We start from the raw sequence: 22,054 nt of genomic DNA on the forward strand, positions 1-22,054 counted from the left end.
ATTATACCACTTCAAATATAGTGTAATGACCTTCCCACGATATACATCCATTTCACCCTTCTTTGCCATTGTGTTCTTATTGTCTGTCATCTAATTTACTTCTGTATACATTACAAATCTTACAATACATAGTTATTATTTCTGTTTCTTCTTGTCAATCAGTTGTATTTTGAAGAGATTTTTAAAAGGATTCAAAAACTTCATTCCTTTGTGTAGATACTGATTTCTATCTGGCATCGTTTTCCTTCTGCCTGAAGGATTTCCTTTAACATTTCTGAAACTTCAGGTCTGCTGGTGATGAATTCTTTCAACTTTCCTATGTCTGGTGGAAGTCTTTTGGGTGGTTATTTTTTGTTTGTGTGTCGGTTTGTTTTAGATATAAATTTTTACAGTTAGATTATTTGCTGATGTGCAAAATGGAAAAGGATGGTGCAGTAGGGAGAGATGGGGGGGGGGGGGGAGAAAGGGCAGGATTCGGAACAGAAGACCTGGCTTCAGACACAATCATGAAAATTTATCAAAAGTCACAAGAGGGAAGACTGAGCAGATGTTTACTGATGTGGGTGAGTTGATTGATCTGTTAATAGATACAATCAAACTGGGTTTCCAGGCTTGAATCGAAGATCCACCATTTAAAAGCTGAGTGATCTCCAGCAAATTATTTAAACCCTTTGAACTTGGGTTTAATCCATAGAATCAAATGAACAACTGCCCCACAGAGTGACTATAGCAATGAAACGAAATGCTGAATATATACCAAACACTGAATACATGGCCTGGCACATTGTAAGTGCTCTGCACTTGTGAGGAAAAAAAAAATGTGTAACTTTTCTTAGCTTTACTGCCTGAGTCAAGGAGAAAAGATTCTGGGATCTCATTTCTCCACCTATTCTTTCTCATATCCCCCTTTCTCCCCCTCTCCTTCCTTCCCAAAAGAACACATTTAAAGCTCAAATGCCAGGCTGTCTGCAGGTGCAGTCTTTAAGACTGGTAACATTTGGAGGCCAGATGTTAACTGATGTAAACACTATTAAGTGCTCAGTAGACCGGAGGCTGAGGCAATGATTTCCAATTTTACGATTATTATTTGAATTTATAGCAAACCAGTCTGCCACTCCTCCCAGCCCCCTACCTCCACCAAAAAGATATGTAGCCTATTCATTCTCAAGAGAATATAAATTGTTTTTAAAAAATACGAAGTTCTTGGGGTACCTGGGTGGCTCAGTGGGTTGGGCCTCTGCCTTTGGCTCGGGTCATGATCTCGGGGTCCTGGGATTAAGCCCCACATTGGGTTCTCTGCTCAGCGGGGAGCATGCTTCCCCCTCTGCCCTCTGCCTGCCTCTCTGCCTGCTTGTGACCTCTCTCTGTCAAATAAATAAATAAAATATTTTTTAAAAAATTTGTAAAAATATGAAGTTCCTGAAATATTAAGTAATGGCATTGCACACACCTAGAACTGGGGATGCAACCTCCACGTAGACCTCAACACCTCCGTGCAGCTCTCTCTGAAAGGTCAATGGCTTGTGAAATTTGATCTGAAAACTAGTCTCATCATCTGAAATGAGCCCAAGTAATCATCACCAAAAAATGCTATAGCAGGTCTTTAAATCAAACTGATATTTTAAATCTCAGTTTCCTTAGGATTACTTTGGGTGCTGTCTCAATGACAGGAAGTCAGTAAAAGAGCTCTTCTCCTAATAAAGAAATATATATTTTCAAATAGCAATAAAATGGATCTGCTAGGAATCACTGAGGTGATTGTTAGTGTTTAATACACTTATATACTCAGTTTAATCTACTGAACAGACATTAGTTCAGAACTAAGAGTATGTCCCAGCCCCAGTACTAGGCACTAGTCAATGCCCTGGTACGTACAATAGATGAGCCTCATGGCACTTAGAGTTTTAGGAGAGATGAAGATGATTAAAAAATAATGAACTTACAAGTAGATATAGCACAACATTGAAATAGGTGCTATGAAGATAAAGGGTCCTCCACAAATAATGGATTGGTAAAAGAATTTTTTTTTTTTTAAGTAGCTAACTTAATCCAAGGCTTAAAGAATGAGAAGAAGGCAGCCATGCTAAGAGTAGAGGAGAGAACAAGCAGAGAAACCAGCATTTATTTATTAATTTAACAAATATATATTTAGTACTTTCTGTGAGCCAGGGAGTGTTCAGAGCAAATAAAATACACTAGCGAACAAAACACACACATGCAAACTGCTGAGGTTGGAAAGGATTTGGCAAGTTCCTGGAACAGAAAGGAAGCCCCTCAGGCTGAGCAGAGGGGGTGTGTGGTATAAATGAGGTTAGAGGGGTGGTGACAGGGACTGCATTATATAAAGATTTGTAATCCATGGTGAGGAGGTTGGATTTTATTCAAAATGCTATGACATGATTTGATTTTTATGTTGAGATACTGTTCTTGCTGCTAAATGGAGAAGAGTATGGAGGATGAGGGAAAGTGGCAGCAGGGAAGTTCGTAGAGTGGCTATTCTAGTTCAAGTTAGGTTTTAATGCACTGAAATCACGGTGGCTGCAAAAATGAGATGTATAATTTTGATGCAGGACAATTAGAACTTGGCCAACTGAAGAAGAGGAAGGGAATTTGAGGAAGGGGGGTCAATCATGGATGATTCAAATGAGCCACTGCAGCACCATTTACCACAGTGAGGGAGACTGGTTGAGTAAGTGGATGAAGGTGGGGGAGGTTTGGACTAAAGACTAAAGTTAATTCAAGTTTGCTGGCCTAAGTCATAAACAATGAAATCAATCTGAAAGTGAAATTTCTATCTCATGGGATTAAAGTGTTCCCCATCCCTGGAGCATATACCAACAAGCTAAGTGACCACCTATCGTTAATATTTTAACTATGTATCAAGCAGAATTTCTAGAACTGATTTCTAGATGGTATCTGAAGACTTACAAAAGAAAGCAACAATTCCTGGAAGCCATCACTGGTTGAGTAAGAACTGGTTTTCCCAGATCAGGATCATTTCTCTTGAAGGGAATTTCACTTGCCTTCAAGCTACTGGAAGCTGACACAACATTTTTAAATAAATATTTTATTTAATTAATAAGTTTTCTTTTTGGCAGGACTACAAACATATAAATGGGAATACTTATATCCTGTTAAGAGACTGTTTGAATAACTTCTATGACAATCTTTAGAAAAGATGGAAAATGTAGGCTGGAAACTATTGAGCTAATAGGGAATTTGTATACCCACAGTACAGCTTAGAGCCACAGCATCACAGAGTAGTAAGTTCTCGATCTTGGTTCTCGTCCCTCCCCCATGCTTTACAAAGTCCACACATTCCACCCAAAATATATTATCATCTGGGGGTCCCCTACCTTTCCTGAGACTCAAGGAGCTACAGAAAGTGACCATTACTGTTAAGAGTCATCCTAACCCTTACGAGGGTTAAGTGGATCAAAGTCTGAAAGTAGGTTTGAGAATTAGAACACATAAAGAAACGTATACTTACCTTATAACATTCATATTTCTGAAAATCATTTTTTACCTGGAAATAGACTGACAGAGCACTCTGTAAACTTGTTAGAAATAATGTTCTTATCATTACGAGGTAGGATTGTTTGCATTTGGTCCTGTTTTCCTTGTGTATCAAATCATACAACATAGTGTGAAGTTTTTTTTTTTAAAGATTTTATTTATTTATTTGACAGAGATCACAAGTAGGCAGAGAGGCAGGCAGAGAGAGAGGAAGGGAAGCAGGCCCCCTGCTGAGCAGAGAGCCCGATGTGGGACTCGATCCCAGGACCCTGAGATCATGACCTGAGCCGAAGGCAGCAGCTTAACCCACTGAGCCACCCAGGCGCCCCATAGTGTGAAGTTATTAAAGGATCACATTAAAATAACCTCCTTAGCATTTGAAGAGAAACGCTTTTTTAAAATGACAGTCATATTATCTCATTAGAAAAACGAAGTATTGGTATTACATTTTTGTTGATGCTTTTCTTTCGTGAAATGTTTACAACCCAAGAAAGGATCTCAAACAACAAGTAAAAGAAAGAAGTTACAACATAAATTCTTCAGCAATATTGAAACGTTCTACCAAAGGAACATTAAGAGGAACATTCGTGGTACTTCCATCCAAGGGATGAGAATGACTGCTTCCAAGGAGGACCATTTGCCTTCTCCTTGGGCACCCTATGGATGGTATTCCAGCCCTCTCCGTGGTGATATTTGATAGCAAACCCCAGGTTCTTCTTTATGGTGCTAGCTTTTAGAGATCAGTTAGAGAAGAGGGCAGAAGATAGCTTGGTGTCTCCACACCATTCACATCCCTTCTTGTTGGAGAAGTACATCTGTGCTATGATGGGTATCAAGGGGAGCTGGTAAAATTCCTTGGTTCCAAATCATTCATTGCTTTCATCATTGGTATATCCATCAGACACTTATTAAGTACCCATATTCTGACAGACATGGCCATTAGTAGTGAGGTAAAAATAATGTGAAAAAAGATGGTCTGTGTCCTTGAGGAACACAGCAGTTTGGGGGGCAGACTGGGATACTACCAATCATGCTGGACAAGTGCTGTGGTACATATGCATAGATATCAGTACATGTATAGCTGTGTGAGACAGTGGAGCAACTGACTCAGCCCAGAAAGGGAGCAGGGATGAGGAAAATTAAGTAGCTAGCTTAATAGATGGCACTGAGTTCACACACAAGTATCATCTCACCAAATTCTTTGGTTACAAAGGGAGCAGAAATGGAAATCAGAAAGAATCCAGGGACAGACTTTCCACTACCTCTATCAGATCCCAATCCCAGTACATCATCTGGGAAAGATTATGGGGGAGATGGTGCCCTGGTGTAGACCAGGAGACCACTTTGGGGTTTATAGAGTGGGTCTGCTGACCACCCAAACTAAAGAAACTTTCTTCTCCATACCTGTCTTTCGCACACTGTTAGGTTTTATTTTCCTCAAAGTAGTTATCACTATGTGATATTACTTTATTTGATCGATCGATTGTCCATCCCTCCCCAAAAAGACCTTGTCTGTCTTTCACATTGCCGTGTTCTCAGGCCTAAAACAATGCCTTATTTTACAGTGGGCACTTAATGAATGAGTTGAGTGAATGATCATTCACAATATCAAATCACAGCAGGCCGCACCTAAGAACCAGTCCTTCCATCTCCAAAATGTCTGTCAGATGTCTAATCTCAGTTGCCTCAGAGATCTTCCACTCTTTCTTTTCTTCATTTATTTCGGGGTGGGGGAGACTAAGGTGTGTGAGTCAGGGAACGGGGAGTCTTCTGTTCCATGCCAGCTATTTCCTCACAGAGCGGGAACTAGAAGCCAGATCTTCAGAATCCCAGAGCTCTTTAGCATTACTTGGCTACCTCTGGTTAAACCTCTCTATGAGGAAAGCAATTTTGGATTATTGCCAGGAATGTAATTTTCAAAGCCCCTAGGAAGAAAAGAAAACAGTGGGAAGCCGCTTCTAGAATTCAGATGAGCCCAACATCATCGTTCTCCTTCTTCGTCTCTGGGAGGGAAGTCGCAGACTTTGGAACTGAATTCTTAGGGCAGACCTGCAATATTCGGCTGTAACTATGGTCAGAGGAAAGCTGACTACCTGCCGCGAGGACATGGGCTCCACATCAAGCTGGCTGTGATTTTGCACAGCTGAGTCCTTCATTAAAAATTAGGACTGGCAGCAGCCTGCCGCCATTAATTATATAAAGGTGGGTCACCCCTGTGCAGCTTCCCCATCTGCAGGGACCAGATAGCACACTGAGCTGATGACCAATCTAAGTATTTTGATCAAAACCGTAAGCAAACCTTTGAAGATGTTAGTCTCTGAATCCAATTGAGGGAAATACTTCCCCACAGAACTTTAAAGAAACATGGCATTTTCTCACAAATGTACCACCGCCATCCACGTACGCCCATTCTAGACAGAGACCCAGAAGTTCTCGGAAGCCGGAACTCCCAGGATGCCGTCGCCAGGAACTGCAGGGAGGTGGGAAAGAATGGGGGAAGAGGATCCTATCACCTCCACCGAGGGACTTCTCAGAAGCCTTCACCTGCCAGAGGTTTGAATCTAAATAGAAGAAGCTTTTTGCCAGATGAGAAATGTAAACTGTGAGCGCCTCTCATTGCCTCTCATTCGTTTAACAAATACTGGGTCTAAGCCTTCTGGTGTGAGACTCAGATCTAGGCCCCAGGAATACAAAATAGATTAGGCTCAGTCCCTGCTTCAAGGTCCAAGTTTAGTGGGGTGAAAGATGAGTAAACAGAGGAGTATAGTCCAGCGTGACAGACTCTGGGTCAAGAAGGGTCGGGGGACGTGGAGGAGAGCTCCCTGGGCCCAGACTGCTCGGTGTCATTAAAGGAGATCACACTTCAGAATTTTTCAAATGAAGTGTCACATTTTGGAGACCCTGTTTTTTCCTCTTTGAAGTGGGAAACTTTGAAGAGAATTAGCCATCCTGAGTTGTAAAAATGGAGGGATGTAGGCGATACTCGAGTGAATAAATTTTTAGGAAAGAGAAGCAAAGTTGAGACAGCAGGGCCCTCTTCCCCGAACGGTGGTGAGCCACAATGCAGGCCTGTGAGTTTAAACCTCTTCTGGAGAGTTCACAATTTTTATGGTGCTGCTATCCCTCAGAATAAACCAGAGACTCACCTCGAGAAGGGCTGAGTTGAAACAGAAAAGTCTCCTCTGATTCAGAAACGAATTATCCCTAGGAGGTTGCCTTGTGTGTTTTTGTTGCAGAAATTGGGGTGTGTGCGGGTAATTGGGGGTCAGGAAACAGCCGCCCTGGGAACAATTGCAGGCAATTCTGCAATCACCTGGCTTAGCTTGAATTCTTGGAAGTAGAGCTTCTCTTAGTTTAATAAAAGGTTTCATGTATACCTTGCGGTTCTGTTCTTTATCCCTGATTTTTCCTCCTAGGCTTATGAATAAGGCCTCAGTCACATTTCTCCCTCTGAGACTGGCACGCAGCCCCACCTGCTCCGACGGGAGGCTGGGAGGTGCCTCGGGAGGAAGCGGTAGCTGTCTTCTGCCATCTGCTGGCTCCCTCTTCACAGCTGCCTTTGCATGGATTCTTAGAGAATGGAAACCACAAGCAGAGAAAGTGTGGGGCAGAGAAGGTTCTTGCTTTTATTTAAAAAAGAAGGAGATTTGAAGAGGGCTACCACGGTGGCATACAAGGGCTTTTCTCGTGATGGGGTTTGTGTAAAGATGTCACCGCTCAAATGAATATCTAAGGCAGTGATTTTTCTACGCAAGATCAATTTCATTCAGGGAGAACACAGCTGTGTGTTTTAGTTTACTTTCTTTGGTTTTGTTCTGTTTCATTTTCCTTGTGTTCTTACACCATCACCTTATAAGGCTGATCAAATAAGTTACTGCCATATCTCTATAGACTCATTTAAAAGAAACAGCAGCAACCCATGGTAGTGGAAACAGAGATGAGAGTAAGCAGACAGGAAGAAGGAAGGGAAAGGAGAAAAAATTCACGGTAAATCACAGTATTCTTTAATCGGTGTGGCTGAATTTTTGTTGTTGTTGTTGTTGTTGTTGTTGTTATTTACAAAGCTCTGACCCAGATGCCTGGGATACAAAAGTGAGTCAATATCGGGTCCCTTCTTTCTGGGATGTAAGAGTCCAGTGGGGATAAGTCAAATAGAGAATTAAGTAGAGAGAGGCACATGCTGTGGTCGGTATTGCAGTCAAGGAGAGGAGGGGAGCCCAGAGGAGGAACATCTGTCTACATCAAATTCGGGCTGCACTGTCAGAGAAAACCTCCTGGAGGAGGGGCCCCGAGCAGAAGTTTGAAGATTGTGACTTAGTGGAGACTGCGAAGGGCATTCGTGTTTCCAGGAGCACTGCTTCTTACCCTTCGTGTCACCTGCTACCACCACTGCCTTGAGAAGTGAGACTCTGTATACAAAGCAGGAGAAAGTTGTTGAAATATTCAGTCTTAGACAAGGAGCAACTGATTCAGCCCAGGGTGTTGGGCCAACACAGGGAGAGGCAGGTGGAATCATTGTTGGGGGAGGGGGGTGTGTGAGGAATCCTGGACAGGAGACAGCCATTCTGGGACTTTCTCCGAACCTAGAAGAAAGGCAGTACTGTTTCTGTCCACCTGCTAGATATGGACAAACCCTTCCAGAAAAGTACAGTGAGATATTCAGAAAGTCACAAGTGACATCCTCTCTTGGTCTATCTGAAACTTCTGAGTGACCTCTTCTAATTATAACAGTAACTATAGGCTCAAAGATCTCAACTATAGTGTTCTTTAAGATCCTAAGTGTGATGCCAACAGTAAGGAAAATGCTTAAGAAAGTATGGCATGCTGAAAAGAAATTTCAAAAAATAAATGAAAGTAAAAAAAAAAAAAAAAAAAAAAAAAGAAGAGAAAGTACAATACAGCATCCGGGTGAACCATTAGATGCCAGGGCATGGAAAATGATAATTTCGGAAACCGCGGTACGTGAAAATACTTATACAAAAAATATCATAATCCAAGCCTAGAGGGAAAATATCCAGAAGGAAACAACATACTAAACTAATAAAAGTAGTATTTTTTTCCCTGTGTCTGTGTTTTATATAATATAGAAAACCGTTATAATGAATTTTTAATACAAAAACGCCAAAAGGTGAAATGTGTGTCCTGATTAAGGCAGGCGCAAAAAACTCACCCTACAGAATTCATCCTAAATGAATTATCGCCATTTATGTGTTTGTTTCTGATATTTCAGATTCCATTTTCTCCCTAATTGTGTTTCAGTTTGTGTGGTCTATTCATTTTGCTTGTTAAGTCTGTCCTCCGTCTTCCCCTTGCCCACGCCCCTCCTCCCACCCTGGATCTGCGGGATGTATTGTGATGTCTGCCCGCTAATTTTGCTGGGACTGGGGCTGGTGTCTGGTTGGTGATTCATGTTTGTTCCTAAGTTGTACATCTGTGTTGGTTGCTTTGAAACAGTGCCCCAGGGAATATGAAAGGCCGTTTGTCTCACGGAGACGGCGTCTTTGCACCCGAATTCTTTATTGGCTTCTTCTGAATTCCAGCAAGTTCTTTAGGGGTTTAGAGTTTAGGCACGGCAAAGAATAAAGAAAAACAAAACAAAAACAAAAACAAAGGAGAACAGCAGGGAGAGAGTTTTGGTGTCTGGGTCTAGTCCCTGCTTACCCGGTAGGACAAGCTTCTTATATACCAACCCTGGGGACAGAATCCTTTAGGACATCCACTTTAAGGGGAATGCCTTGTGGATTTAAATTTTCTGCCCACTAGGAATGACTCTAGAAGAACATGGGGCAGAGTGAGGCCTGGTGGAAACTCTCAGTGGAAAAAGTTCTGAGACTTTGTTCGGCATACCCACTTGGTCCCTGCTAATGTTTTAGCACAGGAACACACATTCATAATGTTTAATGACCGCTACTGCATGGGCACAGACCAATTAAATGAACTCAGGCCATACGACTAAATCTAGAGGCCCCTGCTGTTCCAGGCACGAACCCTTTAGACCTCACGGGGGAGACCAGCAAATTTTGGAGGGCCTGGAGCAACGGCTGGCTGCCAAGGGTTACAAAAGTATTTCAGTGTCGTAATATCCATCAAGGCCAAACAGATCCATCCCAAATGTGAAAACTTGAGTGCACATGAAACTTCAAAGCTCATGCCCACTCTTAACTTTATATAGGGCCATGTTCACCTTTTAAGAACTTTCCTCTTTGTCCTTAAGAAGAGTTCAGAGCCAGCGTCAGGACCTACCAGTTCTACAAGATCTGGGTGGCACAAAGGAGCCCTTATTCACAAAGGAGCTCTTTATTTCGCTCAACAACTAGTAGAGATCTCCCCCAAGGAAAGTTTGCAAGTCAGCTTTTGTGATATTTTCACTCGCCGCAATGTAGTTGGCTTACAGCGTAGCTCTACCTCCAGGCAAGCAGAGATACAAGCTGGTGCGTGTGAGTGATTGCCCACCTGCCTGCTTGCCTGCCGTCTTTGAAAGGCAGCGCCATCCCAGACCATCAGCCTGCTGTGAAAATCCATGCACGGGGGCCCTGAAAGCCCAAATACGTATTGGATTGTTGTGGCTCTTCCCGGTCCTTTTAACCAGAGAGTCTCACCCACTGCTTCTTATCAGACACCTGGTGTTTGTAGGTTGGCTGAAAAGCAGCTTCTCAAAATGGTCTCCGGGGAAGCATTATAACCCTACATTCTGTTATTTCTTATTTCCCGTTTCAAAGAAGCCTATAGCTTCAGGGTAATCTGCTGCTTCTCCTGTCTTCATTCAAGATAACAGTCAAGGTTGCTCATAATCTTACTGATTCTCTACGTTACCAAACACAAATTGCTTTTGAACTCAGAAGAAACCTTTTGAACCTTTTGCGCTCAGGTAGCCAGCAAGCCATTCTGATATGCTGTGATTAGAGAAGTCTGGGGTTGTAGAGCAATAAGTTGGAAGACTTGGGTCTTCCAGTACTCAACCGACAAGCATGGTTACAAGCATGTAACCTCGAACAAGTGATCTAAAATCTCTCTAATCTTCCTCAAATGTAGAGTGTGGTCATACTGTACAATTTATAGCATTGTTATGAGGGGTAAGTGGAATCATAGATCAGAAAGCAATTTGTATACTAGGAAAATATAAGCAAAATTTACCCCCAAAAGAGCAGGTTGTAAAAACTAGTGAAAGAAAAGACCGTGAGTGCAGAAATGAATGATGGCCGCTGGAGGAGTATGAGGGAAGCCCACTCTTGTGGTCTAGCTTGGAGGAGAGAACATTCCCAAGTTCATACCTTTTTCAGGACCTCTCTGCAGAGCTGTAGCTGGAAACCACTGAATGGTTTAGAGAGATGTTAGGCAAGAGGGTTCCTGGCAGTTTAAAGCAAAGGTGCACAGGAGGAAAATGCATAGGAGATGATGGAGAGCATGGGAGGGACACAGTGCCTAAATGTGAAACCAGGATAGGGAGAGAAGAAAAGAGATGCGATCTCCAATGCTCCCATCATTGTGTTCATTGATTGGAGTGTGTTCAACTAACCTGGGCTTGAAGGTGCCTTCCTAGGGTGAACAGACCGACTAGAAATCCTAATGGCTCCCCTGTGCTAGAGCCAGTAACTATACCCTCCTCCAGAGATAAAGCTCTCTATACCTGCAGGGTAATTTGACATCATCAAATTAATTAAGTCATTTTCTGTGGTTAAACTTGTGTATGAATATCAAGTCTCGGACTGGGCCTCGCATCTAATCAGCCAGTGAATGTGTTCCGGATAGCACTTTGTTCCTGAAACATTGAGAAATATGCATATTGTATCTTTAATGAGATCGTGATGTTTATTTATGGCAGGAAGAGCCCTCCCAGCTACCAAGACTCATTTAAGTGATAGCTCAGCGTCTGACACCTAGAGCTGTGTTGGATGCTGTCTCCAAAGTTGCTTATTAGCACCAAATGATTTTAAGTTTGGCTCGTATTCTGAGTAAGTCCAAGTTGCTCCTGCCCCTGAAAGGCCATGGGGCTTTGCTCCAGGGTTCAAATCCTGCCTCCACTGTTCACTAATGACTGGACTTCTGTGGGACTGTTTCCTTGGTACAAAATGTGAATAATAATGACTACAACTCACAGCTGTCTGGAAGGTTACAATGTTGCGTCGAGTATGAAAGTTTTATGTAAGATGCCCGGCACACGTTGGTTCTCCAGGTATGTGTGTCAGATGTCCTCCTCCATGGTTATGTGACCAGCATTTTTTTGGTTTCTCTTAAGCTTTGATGTGGAAAATGGCCCTTCCCCAGGACGGAGCCCTCTGGACCCCCAGGCCAGCTCTTCCTCTGGGTTGGTGCTCCATGCCACCTTTCCCGGGCACAGCCAGCGCAGAGAGTCGTTTCTCTACAGATCAGACAGCGATTATGACTTGTCACCAAAGGCGATGTCAAGAAACTCTTCACTTCCAAGTGAGCAGTAAGTATGAGCCCTGGGTGGCCTCCTGTCTCACGCTTACCTCATCTTTAACCGTCCCAGCGGCGGCAACAGCTGTTCCCCTCTCACCCGTGGGAAGGCAGGAGGAGACAAATTAACTTGAGCAGAGAAGACACTGATGATCCTTCAAAAAATTAGTGCTCGACAGCAGGAGAAATATGTAGCTGGGGTCCCCAAGGGCATACAAGTCTCAGGCACAGTGTACACTTTTTCATCTGTTACCAATATATATATTTTTTAATTGTCATTCAGCCTCATTTCCTGACCTGTTGAATCATTTATGGGTTGAGAACCTTAACACCTTTTGCAAATCCTACTTGAATTTTCCACAGCATGTGCCGTTTGCATGAGGCTATGGTGAGAAAGAAAAACAGTAGCTGGGGACAGGCCCCCTTTCTCAGGGGTCTTTGCTTGGTGAGACACATTATACATTTAATAAGCTGTCATCCAGCCATGTGTCTGCATCCCTTCTCTGGAACCTTAACTCAATGCCCACTTGTTGCCGGCTCCTTGGTGAGACACAACACACTCCATGCCCTGTGAAACACAGCTGATGGTTTTGTTTTGCTGCTATTAATTATAGATCTCTCATTTTTAAAAGAACAATGATGGGGTTGTATTACTCATTTATCAAATTTCTGAAACCAAATAAAGTTGGATCCTGGAATGCATGCCTTAAAAGGTTTCTGGGCAGACGTACAATTGTTTTTAACATTGTATGTTATAAAAATATTGGTAGCTCCCTAAAGTCTCCGGCCTGGAAATTTCCACTGGGCTCCCTTGTGCTGTTGGAAAAGAAGCTAAACAGGGTCACCCTCTTATGAAAGGAGCAGGGGACATTTTAAAGCTACCAGTGAGAAAGGTTCCCCAGGGCATTTCTACCAACAAATTCTAACAGATGTACCCCTGGACTAAAATACCTCAATCATCGGGTGGGCCAAAATTCATGTGTTCTTCCTTCATTTGGCAAATACTTCCTGAATCTTTCCTATGTGCCACACTCTGGGGATGAAAGACTAACAAAACAGTAGAAAGATCACAGGGGAGTTAAAAACAGATATTCTCAGAAAGGTTGCATGCTCTCAGGGATGTTACAGTTAATAAGAAATATAAGAGGAACACCCACGTAACTCTACTACAGAGTGGAAGGAAACACTGAATGAGCGCTTACCCCAGGGCCGGTGGCCCTGACATGTGTGTTATTTCTTTTCATCTTCACAACAGTCCTGTCAGGTGGGTCCCACCATTATCTCCACTGTACAGGTCATGAAAGAGAGCCTCTGAGAGACTGACAAAACTGCCCCCATCCCATGACTCTGTGCCATATGCTGTATCCCTTGATGTAGCGGAGTCGGACCATAGGTGAACCTTTTCGATTTGATTTGCCTGTGTTCTTCAAACCATGAAGTAGAATCTCTACCAGCTGGTAGAAAACAGATGAGTTCAGAGTCAAAGTGTCTGAGGTGGGAGGAGAGGTAACCACTTTGCTGCAGATCCTGGAGAACCGAGGATGTTTCTGACCAAGGTTGGCATGGGGTCTTGGCGGAGTCTACCTGGAATTTCCTCTTTTGCCCAGAAGCACCTCTTTAGACGTCATAGGTGGAGAGCATGAAGGTGGGATGAGCTGACGGTCATTAGAGCTCCGTTCACATAGCGTCTGACAGCTCAAAAGACTGGCTTTGGAAGGCAGCTCACAGTTCCCCTGGACTCTTGCCAAACAGCATAATGAGTCTCAGAGGCATTCTGAGTCTTTCCAGAAGGTTCCAACTGAATTTCAGATTAAACTCTGAAGATTTTTTTTTAAAGAACCAAAAGTTATGACGAATTTTGAACCTGAAGAGACCTTAGAGATGACAGTCCAACTTATTCTATAGCTCTAAAAAGAGAGATCTAATTCTAAATGACTCTGCAGGTAGGGTCCCTAGCAGTCACCGTTTATCCTTTTTTCAGTTTAACCAACCAGCAAAAATTTCCCTCTAACTTAGAACCTACGTAGTGTTGCCAACTTTAAATTTAGGCAAGTAAGGATTGTATGTGTAAGTTATCTAGTATCATTTAAATTAATTAAAGGACAGCCCTTCCCAAAAAACACAGTGGGTGACGTAAAATCACCCTATTAAAGATTCTGATCATAGAATCTATCAAAATCTTTGAGGGAATAAAAATGGCATGATTTTTTATTTTGCAAATGTTTCAGCATTACGTAAAACTTTTACATATTTGTCAGTTTAGAAATTTATATTTCTCAATACAACAAGAAGAGGAGTTTGAATAATATCCAGATTTTTCCGGTATTTCATTTTATCGGGACCATGTTGGAAAGTCCAGTTTCATAAAAGTAGCTTGAACTTAACTGAAGTAATGCTGTCTAAAATATTTCACCTGATTATTACTCTTCAGAGTGAATTGAAATGAATAGAAGAACAGCAACCCCCAAGCATCTCCCTGCTTTTCCTGCCTTCTACCTATGGAGCCAAGGAAAAGAAGGACAATGATAGGTCGAGTCTTGACATGAAGGCCATTGGGTGGGGGCTACGAGATGCTCCCTGCCCAGGAGCTCCTCATGTTCAACATGGCGCCCTCACGGATTTATGCAGGAAAGCTTGCCTAATTCCTCTGTCTGTAGTAAACCCCAGTGGTAGGGACAACACTGGCTTTTCCACATTTCTCATCTGAACACTTTCAGAAGAGTAAGAGGAAACATGGGCAGGGAGAATGAGTGAGAAGATATTAGGAGTAAAAATGTGAATAGAAAATTGGCTTTAATTTTTAACGACAAGAGAGATATTGAAATAAGGCTTTCTAGTAATAAAAACAAGATCATCATTGGGTCCCCTGAGGAAATTTCGGACGCTTTCCTAGATGTGGCAATACTCTGCTGATTTCTTTTTTGTTCCTGTGTTGTAGTCATCTCTAACGTAATGCCTTTGTACACTGAGGTACAGATTTCCCAATGGGAACATAAAGTACTGGAAACTGGTGAGACCAGTTATGTTACTTAAAACTGTGGAGTTTTGACAATCCATCTGCAAATCCACGTGGAAGGAAGAGCCGTATTTCCTTCGTTTGGTCACCCCATTTGCAAAGCCCTGTATAGACAGAGAGCTGTTTAAAGCCACCATTTGTGTGAGAACTAAGTCGTCTCCAGAGAGAGCACCCAAGGGAGATAAGACCTAAGGATGAAGAAGAAAAGCATTAATAACTGCTTATTTAAATTTAAGACCAGTTTATTAATGGGGTACCAAAAAAGTACAATGTGGTGTTTAAGACTTGAGTTATACCTACAGCCATCACACTTACTAATGTCATGACAGTGGCATTGAATGTCTTTTACAGTGTCTAAATTATCTGTAAATAAAAGTGCACATAAAATAAAAGTGCATTTCCTCTGTGCTAGGTACTATTTAAAGTACTTTACATCTGTTAACTCATTTAATTCCCATAATGTTACTTTAGTTGGTACTATAATTTTCGTGTCTTAAAAACAAAGACATTGATGCTTACAGAAGTTAAGTAACATGCCTAATAAATGGGTAACCAAGGCTTCAATCCAGGGAGTGTGGATGATTAAATCATATGGATATTTAGTATAAATACAGACTCAAAATGAAGATGAAAAATAAAAATAATGATACTAATCTCTGTTCTACCTACCTTTGCAGCTGTTATGAGGATCATATTCATTCTTTCTTTTAACAAAGACTTTCAAATTTAAATTTAAGGACGTGCTAACAAATAAGACTTTTCCTGTGTCTTCAGGGGAGCTAAAAGATTAGTCTCTATAGGCATTTTTTTTTTCTATAGGCAATTTTGATATCTTTGAAGAAGGGCAGTCACAGAAGGGTTGCAGAGGACTTTGGAAGGTCTGGCCAGGCAAGCGATAGACCACTTTGAGCAGTTAGAGCTAAGCTGGAAGAGCTAGCCAGGCGGAGGCTTATGCAGGCAGAAGGGCCATGTGCTCACTACTTTCTAGTTGTGGGAAAGCTCAGCTCAGTGCAGCTGAGGCAGAGAACGTGAGTGGATGACGAGGTGGTGGGAGGCAAGGCTGAAGGAGTGAGCAGGCACCTCGTCAGGAAGCGCCTCTCCAAAGGAGTTGGTCTTTCTGCTGAAGGAAATCAGTGGGAAACTACTAAAGGTTTTTAAGCAGGAAAATACATAATCTGGTAAATGTTTCTGGAAGATAGTTCTAATTACAGTGAAGAGTGGCTTGTACAGTGGACAAGCCTGAAGACTGGTGCCCAAGAGCCAAGTGGAAGACTGCTTTGGTAATCCAAATAATAGAGGGTAGGGAACTATATTAGAGCAGATCCAGTGAGATTATTAAAAATTAATAAATATTTGCAAGTTAGCATAAGCAGGGTCTGGTGGCTGACTGTGGGGGGAGGTTTCAGGCTTGACCAACAAAATAACTGGTTGTGCCACATTTTAGGGTCAAGAACATTCTCTTGGGGCGCCTGGGTGTCTCAGTGGTTTAAAGCCTCTGCTTTCGGCTCAGGTCATAATCCCAGAGTCCTGGGATCTAGCCCCGCATCGGGCTCTCTGCTCAGTGGGGAGCCTGCTTCCCTTCCTCTCTGCCTGCCTCTCTGCCTACTTGTGATCTCTGTCTGTCAAGTAAATAAATAAACTCTTTAAAAAAAAAAAAAAGAACATTCTCTTATCCCATGAAATAATGAATGTGAAAATGCTTTGTAAACTATAAGGTACATTATTCATTCTCTTGACTGCAATAAGGGGCAGATATGACTCTCCCCTAAAAATTCTCACCAGTGGGGAAGATAGACATGCAATTCTTTAATTATCATAATAACGATACCTACTACTAATAAGAATAACTATAACAAATGAGTAAATGCCTTTATGTGCCAAGCATTGTTGTAGGAGTTGTACATATATAATAACTCATTTAATTCTTACAACACCCCAGTTTACAGATAAAGAAATTGAGGCCTAGAGAGGTTGCCTAATGTCCCATAGCTAGTAATTGTGCAATAGGAACAAACTAATGTTCTCTGGACTCCAAAATCTCTGTTCTTGTTTACAGGAGTGTATGTCTCTCTGTAAGAGAGACTAAAACCAATGTCTAAGGAAAATTCCGTGTGTAGGTATGACACAAGGAAAGACCAAATTAATGGAACCCAGAGGGTAGAGCTGAAGGAAGTAGCCTTTTTGCTTTCCAGAAAACCATTTCACTGTTCAGTGCAGACCTACCCTCACTTGAAGTTCTTGTAATGTGCTGGTTCTGTCACTAGATGTCGCACGTGCCCTGGTTCTGAACATCCCGCGTTGCCCTCTCTAGTGGTCTGGGAAATAAAGGACATCAGTTTTCACAATTAATCATAATTAATTTTGTTATTTCCATGTCATGTTACTCTAATCATCAATATATCAAATTATGATTAAAATTTTTTAAATAGTTTCATAAATAATCTGGCTGCACTCAGATAGGAATTTTGTTTTGTTTCTTTCCTCTACTGGGTATAAATTACCTATAAATTGTCAGAGCCTTTCCTCTAGCAGCTACTACCTGATGTACAGCATGAGCTTTTGCCATTCAGATCCTTTAAGGGAACCAACGTTGGGGACCCACAAGTCCATCTCTTGCTTCTGAATATTCTGCTTTCCTACACTCTGGAATTTCCATGATGATGAAGTCGTGCTGAGATGGTACCCTCTTAGTGTTTACTTCCCTTTAATCATTACTTTGTACCATTTTAGTAACTCCCCGTTCATGCAACAGTTCATCAGCTTCAGCTACTACAAATGCATAAGATCTGTTTATGTTTTGAGCTTTTATTGGCTATTTAGACTCCCAACATCCAGGAGCTTTAGATGACCTGTTAACTCTTAATTCTATTACCTTATGTCCCCACCTCACCGCAATGTCTTATGAACAGTGTGAACTTCATAGGCAAAATCTGAACAAATAGCAAGCTGTTCAGCCATGTAAAGTCCATCTCAAGAAAATGGCTTGGGAAGGAGCAGCTGACCGTACAGTTCACACTCTGCATTTATCACAACTGCTCCTCTCAGCACCTTCTTCTGTCTCTCCTTTGGCTTTTCTCCAGGAACCCTGAGGCTCTTTCTTGGGCTCCCTTTCTCTATATTCCCCCACCTCCAGAAGCCACTCCCTGCCATTGCTTTAACTTTCCCCCACTGTTGTAGGTAGCTCTGAAATGTATAACTTCAGTTCCCATATTTCAGTCTTCCTGCTTGATGTCTCCACTGGGATATGAGAGAGGATTTTAAAATTCAGCTTGTGGGAAAGAGACACATCTCCTCCCCCATGTTCTCCTTACTTTCTTGTTTTTGCTCATGACTTCACTCTTTTCCCACACACCCCTTTTTTTAAACTGAAGTAGTATTTCTCTATGATCTCTGAGCCAATTAAATGCTGAGTCCTTGGCAAGACCCTTTAAGGTCTCTTCACATTGTCTTTTCCTGTTTTTTCCTGTGCCTCACCCATTTCTTCTCATCTGAATGACGGCTTTCTCCCCCTAACCATTCTTCTTCGTTCTGTTCTCTCTCCAGTCTCTTGGTGTCCATGGCATTTTACTTTCTAAAGCACTTTTCTGCTTGCCTGTCTCACTCAAAACCTTCACTAGTTCCTTTCTTCCAGGTGAGTTAAGGAAGTGTGTGAGTTAAGGAGTGTGGAAGCACCACTTCCACGACCGTGGTCCATACCACCCTTAAGATGAGTGTGGGGGACCTTCCAATTTTATCCGTGGAGGGGGACCTTCCAATCTTATCCTCTAGAAACATCTCCAGTTAATGGGTTCAGCTCTTCCCAAAGAGCCACCAAGCATCTCAGGGAGCATATTCCATATTTTCCCATTTCAGTGCCTTTGTTCTTGCTGTTTCTCTCTCATTGGTGGCATCTCGCATCCCTGTTTTTTAGAGCCTGCCCTTCAAGTTTCATCTCAAAACCAGTCATTCAGTCAAGCTTGCCCTACTTCCTCTAATTTGTAATTATTACCTCTCCTTTATACCCCATTAAATTTCCCCATTAAGTGTTTGTATTTCTCATTCTGTATCTGTTGCAGTGTTTTGAATATTTTTTCTGTCTCCCCTAGAATGCTGCAGTTGAGGGGGCAGTGAAGAGGTGGGTCATGGGTTCTGTATAATTCAATCTGCCACCTATGCAGGGTCATCATAAAATAGGTAATATAGTGGTTAAAAACATGGATTTTTGGACTCAAACAATCTTAGCTCTTCTACTTATCATGTGCTAGTTAAGTAGTAGCTTAACTTCTCCAAGCCTTGATGTCATCTTTAAAATGGTAATAGTAAAGGTACTTGCCTTAAGCCTTGTTACAAGAATTAAATGAGATAATATGCATAAAGTGCTAGTATGGGGCCTGACATAGGGTCATCATCCAAAGAATGTTCATCAGTGTTCTTTTTGTAGTCACTGTACAATGTAGTTGCACAAGAACTTGACTAGAGTGCATTAGAGGGGAACTTCTAGCTAAAGACCAAGATAGAAGGCAAAGTATTACATTAAATAAGACCCCAAAGTAAAAGCCTGTGTTAGGGAAGAGGCCTACATGGACAGAAGTATTGTTCAGCACTGCGTCTCTGCATCCCATATGATGATACAGGGCAGGTGCCTAATAATCATTTGTTGTGCTCACATTATTAACCAATAAGACACCATTTATGTATGGTGATCGTGAGGACAGAGAAGATCAGACAGTGAAGGAAGCTCATTGTCAACCAACTTCTGTGCAGCGGTCTTGACTCACAGATAGTAAGTTGGCCTGATTTTGTGACTGCGGCTAAGGACACTGTGTCTTCTAAGGACTTTATGGACAGCTTGCTGAACGTGGGCTTAGGTAGATTTATTGAAGAATGTGCCTGAGAAAGAGTGCATTTCTGAAAGCATCCTTTTGACTATTCCTAAGTACAGATTTGCATAACACTACGTACGGCTTAATCAGATCTTTGGGACAAAATGAGCAAGAGAGAGATGGTAATAGTAGGCTCAGTCTGTACACTCCCATTGAAAGCTTTTCCTCGGGTACTTTAAGAAAAAAAAGTTATATTAAAAACAAAAAGTAATGGGATTCCCAGACAGAGATCTGTGTTTAAATGGCATTAAGGCTGTGGTTCAAATCAACAAAAGCCAGGAAATCCAAAGTTAACCTTTATCCAGACTGTTAGGCCATTTTTTCCAACTCTGTGTGCTTGTGAGTAGCTTTCCCTTTGAATTTCCTGACTCTGGCAACCAAGTCGCTTTGAATTACAGTATACCAGGTCTGCTGTTTAATGGGATTGTACCCTGAGGTTATAGGCTTACTTGCAAGTGCTTTTCTGTGTCACTGTAAGCCCAGGAGCCATGAACCTGGTATTTTGTTCTTTCAAATTCCTAAGGTTCCCGTTTATGCCCAGATCAGTCCTGCCCTATATCCAGGTAGAAGAATTTGTGGAACATTTGTGTTGATGACACTGATACGGTTTAGTATTACAGCTTATATCTCCTGGTTATAATTCAAATTCATTTTTATGTGTTTCTTTTCTTTCTTTTCACCAGACATGGCGATGACTTGATTGTAACACCTTTTGCCCAGGTATGTATTCGGCTGACCCTGGCTTGCTCTCTCTCCCTCTGCCCTGGGCGCAGTTTCTAAGTGTGGCCTCTGAACCTGCCCTTCATCTCCCTTTGTTCCTAATCATCCGGATCCTTGTCCTTCCAGGTCCTCGCCAGCTTGCGAAGTGTGAGAAACAACTTTACTGTACTGACAAACCTTCATGGAACATCCAGCAAGTAAGTATGGACGTTTTGTGGAGTAACGAATCCCTTCCATAAAGGCAACAACATTGAGCCACATTAAAAAGAACAACAACAACAACAACAAAAACTATCGCATGAAAATTTGTCCTGCAAACTGAGTTAGGACACGAGATGAAATTTGAAAATAGGATAGAGCACCGTAGTATTTTAGAACTGGTAAGACGTTAGAAATTAGTCTGAATCTTGTGAATCTTTGCATCCTTAACACTTAGTAGACAGTAAAGAGTTCAACGAATGGAAGAATGAGCCGAGGATTTTTGTTGACATTGACATTTACTACTTTGGAAAATATGAATACTTAGCAGTAACAGCCATAAATTCTACTAAAATCCTTTTGGAATAGCTGTTAATGAACTCAGAGATTCAAATGCAAGATTAAAGGTAGCAAAAAGTTCAAGTCCAAGTTGCCTTTTTTTGATACTATATAAACAGGTTCATATAATTTGGTGAATAAGAGTGAAGTTATCTTCTTCTCTGCCCCCAAATAACCATATAACCTTGGTCATTTCAATGAATATTGCTGAACCTTGGTCTCCTCATCTTTATAATGAAAAGTTTGAACTCGATATTCCCGCACAACTTTCTCTTCCAAAATCATTTCCATCTGTGAGTCTAAGTGCTGTGCAGTTCATTATCCAGCATTTTAAAAGGTCATCACAGGACTCAGAAGGTCCTCGTATCAATGACCTCAGAATGGCACCCAAGGCACCTCATGATCCAACTCAAGTTAGTGCGATGGATGGTTGATTGGGTTTATATCTGATGCTGGAGACACAAAGCTAGAGACTTGCCCAGCCTCTTTGATAGTGATGCGCCCTGTTTGTTCATTTATTAAATGATTCGCCCAAGTATTTATTTAGTATATACTTGTCATCCATACATTCATGTATGTTTTTGACAAATATTTGTTCAGCACTGCCTTTTACCGGAAACTGGTAATGTAATAGTGACTGAAACAGACAAGTTTTCTGCCCTTTCAAAGCTTACATTCAAGTAGGAAGTTCCAGAGCATATGGTGGTGAATGATCAGCCCAGGTCTCTGGCCACATGGGATCACATTCTAACAACTGTGGTCTGATTTTTTCTTGCATGTTCTATTTCCCATCCTAATTGTGGACACTGTTCTCTCTTCCTAAACTGTCTCTCTCCACCTGCCTGTGATGATCTGGCTAAATCCTGCTGGTCTCTTACTGCTCATCTCTGGTATCTTACAGCTGGTCTCTTACAGCTCATCTCTGGTATCACCTTCACTGGTATGCTTCCCCGGACCCCACCGAGCCTGGCTGAGTGCCCCTCCG

General features: G+C 41.9%; 1 protein-coding gene across 2 annotated transcripts in view; it reads left to right on the forward strand.

The window, feature by feature from the left end:
- The window catches only part of PDE4B (phosphodiesterase 4B), a 449,163-nt gene that overhangs the window by 315,191 nt on the left and 111,918 nt on the right, over nucleotides 1-22,054 (forward strand). For both annotated transcript variants that reach the window (XM_045064680.1, XM_045064681.1), the window contains 3 exons: nucleotides 11,753-11,947; nucleotides 20,496-20,532; nucleotides 20,659-20,729. In XM_045064680.1, the coding sequence (XP_044920615.1) occupies nucleotides 11,753-11,947; nucleotides 20,496-20,532; nucleotides 20,659-20,729 (303 nt within the window). The remainder of the gene's footprint in view (nucleotides 1-11,752; nucleotides 11,948-20,495; nucleotides 20,533-20,658; nucleotides 20,730-22,054) is intronic.

This window comes from Mustela putorius, unplaced genomic scaffold, assembly GCF_011764305.1.
Source record: "Mustela putorius furo isolate JIRA1106 unplaced genomic scaffold, ASM1176430v1.1 tig00003853_pilon_pilon_pilon, whole genome shotgun sequence".
NCBI lineage: Eukaryota > Metazoa > Chordata > Mammalia > Carnivora > Mustelidae > Mustela > Mustela putorius.